The sequence below is a fragment of the Salvelinus sp. IW2-2015 genome, unplaced genomic scaffold (genome assembly GCF_002910315.2).
Source record: "Salvelinus sp. IW2-2015 unplaced genomic scaffold, ASM291031v2 Un_scaffold1174, whole genome shotgun sequence".
Taxonomy (NCBI): domain Eukaryota; kingdom Metazoa; phylum Chordata; class Actinopteri; order Salmoniformes; family Salmonidae; genus Salvelinus; species Salvelinus sp. IW2-2015.
Window position 1 is genome coordinate 213,266 of NW_019942766.1, and position 9,375 is coordinate 222,640.

Sequence of the window (9,375 nt, forward strand, 5' to 3'; positions counted from 1 at the left end):
AAAGCCACTGTATCTGTTAAGACAGTGGGTCGTTAGGGCCAAAGCCACTGTATCTGTTAAGACAGTGGGGTCGTTAGGGCCAAAGCACCTGTTAAGACAGTGGGGTCGTTAGGGCCAAAGCCACTGTATTGTACCTGCATGGAGCTGATCATGGTGCTRAGTGCGAACACAGTGGCTGAGTCCCTCAACGTCGACTGGCTGTCAAACGTTCCCTGGGTATCCATCAGTAGAACGGCCACCTGAGGGACGAGACAGGAGAACAGAACTCTTCATTCAGCAGTGTTAATGGTATGACAGTTTAACTGGAGAGACAAAACTGAAGATTTACAAGTTCATTTACCTGCAATTCTACACATTTTGCCATGTGGCGGAGTGAAGATTTAGCAATTTTATAACTCATTTCCTGCAATTCTACACCTTTTTGCAACAGGGTGGAGAGAAATATTTGCATAATTACTACAGGTTTTGATAGCTGGCTGCTAGGCTAACTTACCAATCAAAAACATGTTGGCTGACATGTTAGCTAATTAAGTGACTGACAACAAGAGACAAACTGATGATGCACAACCATGTTTACAAATTGTACCTTGTTGTATTCTACTATTATAACTCACAACAGTAAGGTGAGACCCTGACTGAGTTCTGCTGAGCGGGCCCATCCCTGATTAATATCACAGATTGGGCCTCTAACTGTAGTCGTTATACAGAATCTACCTATGGGGCTCTGAGTCAAAAGTAGTGCACTATGTAGGGATTAGGGTCTAAAGTAGTGCACTATGTAGGGATTAGGGTCTAAAGTAGTGCACTATGTAGGGATTAGGGTCTAACGTAGTGTAGTATGTAGGGATTAGGGTCTAAAGTAGTGTAGTATGAAGGGAATAGGATCTAAAGTAGTGTAGTATGAAGGGAATAGGGTCAAAAGTTGTGCACTATGTAGGGATTAGGGTCTAATTTAGTGTAGTATGAAGGGATTAGGGTCTAACGTAGTGCACTATGATAGGAAATAGGGTGCCATTTGGGACGTGGCCCCTTGAATACAGGTCAAAGGTGAGGATCTGATACCTTGCGCCCATCTGGCTTGTCCACCAGGAAGACTTCGCTCCAGATCTGAATGCCGGTGGTCTCCCTCTCAGATCCACCCCTCCAGGAGAACCCTGTCAGAGGCTCCTCTGACTCCCCCAGCCACTCCTCAGACGCCTGGGGACATTAGATTAGATACAGACTGATTCAGGCGAGAAATACAACACAGATCGAAGCTTCTTGGACCCAATCCTGCTGCTACCATATTAGTCACAAACCTTAAAACAGTAAGACACATCATAACCTTAATCATCACATTATGTCAATGCAGCAACAGTGATGCAAAGTTAAATTATAGATTGTCTCTTACATGCTGAGGGATGGGTCATAGCCGGGTCAAGAGATATGAACACAAGACAATCCCAAAAGCCAGGTGTGACAGGTGTCATTTAACAATGTTGCTTCCTTCCTCACCAGCTCACACAGAGACTGGATCTCTGGACCTCTGTCTCACAAACACAAGTGACCTTCCTAATGTCTTAGCCAACTTCACCATTATAAAGCATTTCAGCAACATGGATGGAGACATTTCAAGCTGAGGAGTGAGGTTACCGATCCCCCATCATTTACACAAGCATGACCTTTGAACTCACCTGGCTGTACATGTAACGCAGCATGAAGTCCATGAGGAAGGACTTGCCCTTGCGGAACGCCCCGGCCACAGATATGGCCACCACTTCCCTGTTGTGGACCTCTTCGGCCAATAGGATCCGGCTCAGCGCCGCCTCGTCCAACTCAAAGGTGTGGTCGTCCTTGACAACGAGCACCTGGATGGGCCGCGCCCTTCCATCAGGCTCCTCCTCCTCTGAGCTCCAGTCGTAGGTGGCTTTGTCTGTGAAGGACCCTGTCACATGACACGGGAGGTACAAATTAAAGAATGTTGCACATCCTATAATGCTCTGAAGAGCGTCTGAAATGGCTCCATATTTCCTATGTAGTGCATAGTATAGTGTACGTTTGACCAGAGATCTAAGAGCCCTATATAGTCCACTACCCTATGGGTCCTGTTCAAAAGTAGTGCACTAAAATAGGGAATAGGGTGCCATTTGGAACACCGACTCACACTATAATACTCCCCAATGATTTATTGAGGAACCAATGTTTCAGCACCCAGTACCTRCCTCAGGGTTAAAGGGAAAATGGAGACAGACTTAACGCCAATATCCAGAGGGAGGAGGAATAAACTGAAAAAGATGATGCCATCAAAGCGCACAAAAAAACATGTTTTTGTGAATTGAATTAAAAACCCGGATATGTCAATACCTTTTTCATAATGACAAGTAGTGTTAAAGGTTTGTTAATACCATAACAGCTATCTACCCCGATGGTTAACAGATCAGTATCATCTCATCACAAAAATCTGCATCCCAAATGACATCCTATTCCATATATAGAGTGGACCCTGCTCAAAAGTAGTGCACTATGTAGTAGTGCCATTTGGGACGCCAACATACTGTAGCTGAGCGAGATGTTAAATCCAGTAATGATTCAAGTTAAGCATTGGTTCAGAACAGAGGATGTGGGTTGAGAAAGAGAGAGAGAGACAGAGACAGAGAGAGAGAGAGACAGAGAGACAGAGAGAGACAGAGAGACAGAGAGACAGAGAGAGACAGAGAGGGAGGGAGAGACAGAAAGAGAGAGAGAGAGAGACATAGACAGAGAGAGAGAGACAGAGAGAGAGAGAGACAGAGAGACAGAGAGAGACAGAGAGACAGAGAGACAGAGAGAGACAGAGAGAGAGAGAGAGACCTGTCTCTTATACACATCTAGATGTGTATAAGAGACAGGCCAACATACTGTAGCTGAGCGAGATGTTAAATCCAGTAATGATTCAAGTTAAGCATTGGTTCAGAACAGAGGATGTGGGTTGAGAAAGAGACAGAGACAGAGACAGAGAGAGAGAGAGACAGTGAGAGACAGAGAGAGACAGAGAGAGACATAGACAGAGAGAGAGAGCGAGACAGAGAGCTTTCCTTTCCAGGAAGGCAGTGACTCAGTCTGCCTCTTCACAGTCTCCAGAGGCCTAATGGCTGTGTAGGCCGCAAAATCCTAGCTAGTCTGCTAACAGGGAGAAGACTGAGGAGCACACAGTCACGATATGGTGGCTGTCTATCTTTCGGTGTGTGTGTGGTTAACAATAGACAACATTGAATCATTTTCTCCCCTTGAAGTAATGTGTTGTGTTAGCAGGCTGTTAACACAGAGAAGAGTTGATAAATGGAACGCCCTACTGTCTAAGAATATATCTTATCACCCACAACACTCCAAGCTCTATTTCTGCATTTGTATAAGATGACATAAAAAATAAACATAGCAAGTCTCATTAATACAAAARGGACTAATACTGTAGGTGATAAAGGAAGAGACCATTTTGGGGCATTCAAAAACAAAATGAACGCAGAATACAGAACAGAGTTAATCATGTAAACAGTCATGTCATCCTATGTTTCTCAGGTCTGGACTGGGGCATTTATTTATTCTCTCACAACAAAAAAAAGGCCAAAAGCAAAAGCCTGTCCTAAAATAACAGGTATCTCCACATCAAGGTCTCATCCCAAATGGTACACTATTATGTAGTGCACTATATAGGGAATAGGGTGCCATTTGAGACATAGGCTCCTGGTCAAAAGTAGTGCACTATATAGGGAATAGGGTGCCATTTGAGACATAGGCTCCTGGTCAAAAGTAGTGCACTATATAGGGAATAGGGTGTCATTTGAGACATAGGCTCCTGGTCAAAAGTAGTGCACTATATTAGGGAAAAGGGTGTCATTTGGGACACAATCCCAACTTCCAAACTAGCTGTTCCTTGACTCCTGCTCCAGAGCAGCTTCAGACCTCAGCAGAGTCTCGGTCTACTCTGTACATGTACTGGGTTAATGCTCATTGCTGCTCAACTCTCGTTGATAATAGAAAAACAACATWCTATGTCACTCTATAGCTTCCAACCCAGTCATTCTAGCGATCACAATAGGCTACATTATGTTGAATGRCCGACAGCTCTTAGCATAGACGATATAGCAGGGTTCTGGTGACGTCTATGGCTCTTAGTATGTTTAATGATGACGGTTGTAAACAAGTTCATTTTAACTATGTGATAACAGACCCAAACGGTATGGCACAATTGGTGTTTATCAAACAGATATGAGATGAACACCAATCAGAAACCAGCGACATACATACAGTCAGTAGCTGAGTGAAATGTAATGCTGAGGATGATGCCATCTGTTTGCCTCAGGTCCACCCATACCCCCTATAGCTAACCCATACCCCCTATAGCCGCGCCGCCTTGACAGGTTGTGTAAGGGCCTGTAAATCAAATCTCTCTAACACTGGTTAATTCTAGKGTTGTGTTTTTATTGCTGTCGTTCGTTATTGTGTGCCGTAATCATTCTAAAGGGTGTGGGGATGAGGATGCTCAGACAGACGATCCACTGGCCTGTAGACTAGAGTGAAAAGAAATAGACGCTTGGCCTTGGTTMATATGAGTTGATCAGCTGAACGGGGCTTGGTTGGGTCTGGTCCAGGCCAGCGTTTTTGCGATTGTTGAACATTCAATAGATGTAACGGTTTGTTCTGACAACAACATGCAAATTACAACGACTGTCCCATCATTATTCATGCACAAACATCTGATCAGCTGCATTGCTGAGACTCTCCCTAGCCTAGGCTACATTAAATAGGCTAAATAGCGCACCTCTTTTTTTTTATGTGCGTCTACAGGAGACCAATTTAGTCATCTTCATAATGATTAACCACTCACCCCAGCTGTCTCTGTCTTTACGGTTTCTCGCCATGGTGTTGTTCCTTTCTGTTGACTGTACGTGAGAACCTACGCGGCTGTCATGTAGACACGGGAGCTAAAGGGAGGACCTCTTCAAAACCGACACCGAGGAGGATGCTCATAAAAGAGAGGACGCTGAAGCCGACGGGGAGTTGGGTGTGCAGTATTTGTATAATTTGCAAGGGGGTGCTGTTTCGATGTTTTGTTTTTTTGGACGTTTGTGGTTCCAGTTGCTTGCTTGTTTACATCGCTAGGTGGCGGTAGTTGCACATCATTTAACAGACAAGAGATTAATTACGTCTTGATAAAAAAAAAYYAAYAAAGATTTCAATAGCATTTMAATCGATTAAATTATGTTAGTTGTTATTGTTTTCTTGTGAAGTCGGTAGGTACCCTTTACAGTTGAATGCATGGGTGACATAAAGTACGTTTTCACTAGTTAGTAACATGTCGTGTTGTCAACGGGAGGATATGAGACCGTCAGGTTGGTGTTCGAGCTGTGRTTGCCGTTGTTTGAGGGAGAGTGACCTGCCAGCAGAAGTTTACACTTTCTCTGAATAGGAACATTGAATTTATGTTTTGGAAGAAAGGGAATTTTCACACCATAATATTGCCAAATTTAACATATGCCTTTCGTATGTGTAATTTATATGGAGTAAATGGTAAGTTCGCCAACCTAGCTACTGTTTTGGATTAACGTTCGCTAGCCAGCTAACCACTTAACGTTAGCTAGATGGCTACTGTAACGTTAGCTTTGGATAATTTAATTATGTCAATTTAACTACGTTTGAAAAACATTGCCCCGGTAGTTATCTAGCTACAGTGTAAGTATTCAACTTGACTTACTCTCTAACGTTACAGAGGGTTAATCRTTTTATTTATATAGCTGAATTCAATTATCAATCCATAGTTTCTGCACATTTTTTCGTAGCTAACTAGTTAGCTTGCAAGTTAGTTAGCTAGCCTCAAACTAACGTTAGCCGGCCAGACATCAAATATGTTGATTGTTAAATGACTTCTGAAATCATGTCTGTGGTTGTTTTGTAGCTACCTATTAGCGAGAGGTTTACTAACTATTATTTTCTACTCTGTCTCAACGGCAGGAAATGGACCAGAAGCCAGACTTGGAAGCAACACTTCTGCAGCTTTTGAGAATAAGCAAATGATCACCACTTGAAGTAACAGTAACGTTACTCCTCACCGAATGATACTGACGTGTATTTGCACAAGCTAACTTGCTAAATGTAAAGTGGAGTAACTAGGTGTTAATTAACAAACTATCCAGCCAGTTAGCTAGCTGCCATGGATAACTTTTCTAGACCAAGTGGAGAAATTCAAAGAAAAAACCCACAGCAGGATTTCGAGCTTATTCAACGAGTTGGGAGCGGCACATATGGAGACGTATACAAGGTATTTTTCCCCCCCGATCTACCTTCAAACTAAATGAACAGCAGTAGCAGATTTCGGTGTTTACGAATTTAGATCCGTGTCTTACCAAAACAAGCACCCCCCACCTGTTGGAAGAGACGAGATCCCTATACCATAGCTAAGTCCTATTGAAACCTGGTGAGAGGACTCGCATTAAGTTGTAAAGGTGTGTCTCCTCCAGGCCCATAGTTCAATTCTCTCTCAATGTGTTTTGCTTTTATGGCCAAGATGTGAGTAAAGTTATGCATAGTGGTATGTATGCTCTAGTGTCTACTAACACCTTGATTCAATGCGCAGAACCTTTGTTGTCAGTTTGCCAATAGTAGTTTGTGTTACAGGGGCATTTGCGTTTTAGAATGGAGTTGAATGGGAACCACAGGGAATGCTCATCTTTATGACATAAAGTATTTTAGCTGTTTAAACTCTTTGTGCATCTTAAGGTCAATGGGAAATGTATACCTCTGGCCTAGTTATCAAGCACTTTTTTTTTGTATGTGGTCAGGTTATCATCCTCTCTCCACATGTCGCTTTTGCCTGTTTTTTTTAGAGAACTGACTTGTGACATTTTGAAAAGGCTTTATTTAGAGTGGTGAGTCACCTACCAATCAAGGCTTTCATTTACTGAGTCAACCTTCTGCCCACCACATTATCACTTTAGTGTCTTGGGTTCCAAATACAGGAGCTGGGAGATATAACCTCCTTTATGGGCCAGCTTCAGTCATGTAGGATATATAGCCACCTTTATGGGCCAGCTTCAGTCATGTAGGATATATAGCCTCCTTTAATGGGCCAGCTTCAGTCATGTAGGATATATAGCCCCTTTATGGGCCAGCTTCAGTCATGTAGGATATATAGCCTCCTTTATGGGCCAGCTTCAGTCATGTAGGATATATAGCCTCCTTTATGGGCAGCTTCAGTCATGTAGGATATATAGCCTCCTTTATGGGCCAGCTTCAGTCATGTAGGATATATAGCCTCCTTTATGGGCCAGCTTCAGTCATGTAGGATCTATAGCCTCCTTTATGGGCCAGCTTCAGTCATGTAGGATATATAGCCTCCTTTATGGGCCAGCTTCAGTCATGTATGACATAGGCTAAGGGCAATTCCACGGTAAGAGTGCTGCTGAGACTCAGAAGTTTGTATGCCAAACAAAAACCAACGATTGCGAAGTCAAACCAACCAAACAACTCTATTCACAAGGACGACTTTTACCACTGAAGTTTGGTAACAGAATGGTCAGCACAAACTGTCATTCTGTTACCAAACTTTGCCGTTCTTCAAATACATTTGTTTTTAGGAGTGTTTTTTGTGAGAGAGAGAATATCCTTGTGCATAGAGTTGTATGGCTTTTGCTTAAAAGTGCTACACAGGAATTAAAACAAAGATTTTCCGTTGTAATATATATCTGCAATACTAGTGGAATGATAGTGTTTCACAGTATTACTCACAGTGTTGTGATTGCCTGTGATATTCACCTATTTATTTCTCCCTGCCGGAGCGGCATCYAAATGGGACAGCTATTCTGACTTTGTTGCTGAGTTATCTAGTGGAAATCGCTCTGTCATTAACTGGTTGCTAAAATTCTACACTGTTTGCTCAATTTCAGTTTATGTGAGAAAACAAGCACTGAATAGATAAGGAAATCATTGTACCATCTAAATCGCTGTGAAATATATTTTCTCTAGAATTGTCTAGAATGTCATTGTATGCTGTAGTGTTAAGATTTCCCTTCACTGGAAGTAAGGGGCCCAGACCATTATTCCTCCTCCACCAAACTTTACAGTTGGCACTATGCAGTTGGGCAGGTAGTGTTCTCCTGGCATCCGCCAAACCCAGATTTGTCCATCGGACTGCCAGATGGTGAAATGTGATTCATCACTCCAGAGAACTCATTTCCACTGCTCCAGCGTCCAATGGTGGCGAGCTTTACACAACACCAGCCGATGCTTGGTATTGTGCATGGTGATTTTAGGCTTGTGTGAGGCTGCTCTGCCATGGAAATCCATTACATGAAGCTCCTAATGAACAGTTATTGTGCTGACGTTGCTTCCAGAGGCAGTTTGGTACTTGGTAGTGAGGGTTGCAACCGAGGACAGATTTTTACGCGCTTCAGGACCCGGCGGTCCCGTTCTGTGAGCTTGTGTGGCCAACCACTTCCCGGCTGAGCCGTTATTTTGCTCCTAGACGTTTCCACTTCACAATATCAGCACTTACAGTTCTAGCAGGGCAGACGTTTGACAAACTGACCTGTAGGAAAGGTGGCATCCTGTGACGGCGCCACGTCGAAAGTCCCTGAGATCTCTATTGTAAGGCCATTTTATTGCAAATGTTAGTCTATGTAGATTGAATAGCTGTGTGCYAGATTTTATATACCTGTCAGCAACGGTGTGGCGGAAATAGCCAAATTCGCTAATTTGAATGGGTGTCCACATACTATTGTGTTTACATACACTGAGGTTGGAGTCATTAAAACTTGTTTTTCAACCACTCCACAGATTTCTTGTTAACAAATTATAGTTTTGGCAAGTCGGTTTGGACATCTACTTTGTGCATGACACAAGTAATTTTTCCAACAATTGTTTACAGACAAATTATTTCACTTATAATTCAATGTATCACAATTCCAGTGGGTCACAAGTTTACATACACTAAGTTGGCTGCCTGTAAACAGCTTGGAAAATTTCAGAAAATGGTGTCAAGGCTTTAGATGCTTCTCATAGGCTAATTGACATAATTGTATTAAATTGGAGGTGTACTTGTGGATGTATTTCAAGACCTACCTTCAAACTCAGTGCCTTTTTGCTTGACATCATGGAAAAATCAAAATAAATCAGTGAAGACCTCAAAAAAAATATTGTAGACCTCCACAAGTCTGGTTCATCCTTGGGAGCAATTTCCAAACGCCTGAAGGTACCACGTTCATCTGTACAAACAATAGTACGCAAGTATAAACACCATGGGACCACGCAGCCATCATACCGCTCAGGAAGGAGACTCATTCTGTCTCCTAGAGATTAACGTACTTTGGTGCAAATCAATCCCAGAACAACAGCAAAGGACCTTGTGAAGATGCTGGAGGAAAC

The 9,375-nt window shown here is 42.8% G+C and overlaps 1 protein-coding gene and 1 long non-coding RNA gene across 2 annotated transcripts in view; one reads left to right on the plus strand and one right to left on the minus strand.

The window, feature by feature from the left end:
• Positions 1 to 5,026, minus strand: part of LOC112069977 (atlastin-1) — a 13,366-nt gene extending 8,340 nt beyond the window's left edge. The window contains 4 exon segments of the mRNA XM_070438791.1: positions 99 to 239; positions 1,063 to 1,197; positions 1,674 to 1,924; positions 4,844 to 5,026. Of these exon segments, the coding sequence (XP_070294892.1) occupies positions 99 to 239; positions 1,063 to 1,197; positions 1,674 to 1,924; positions 4,844 to 4,877 (561 nt within the window). The 5' untranslated portion in view covers positions 4,878 to 5,026.
• Positions 5,027 to 5,359: 333 nt separating this feature from the next.
• LOC112069979 (uncharacterized) overlaps positions 5,360 to 9,375 on the plus strand; it is a 22,162-nt gene continuing 18,146 nt past the window's right edge. The window contains exons 1-2 of the long non-coding RNA XR_002893825.2: positions 5,360 to 5,526; positions 5,968 to 6,274. This is a non-coding gene — a long non-coding RNA (uncharacterized lncRNA). The remainder of the gene's footprint in view (positions 5,527 to 5,967; positions 6,275 to 9,375) is intronic.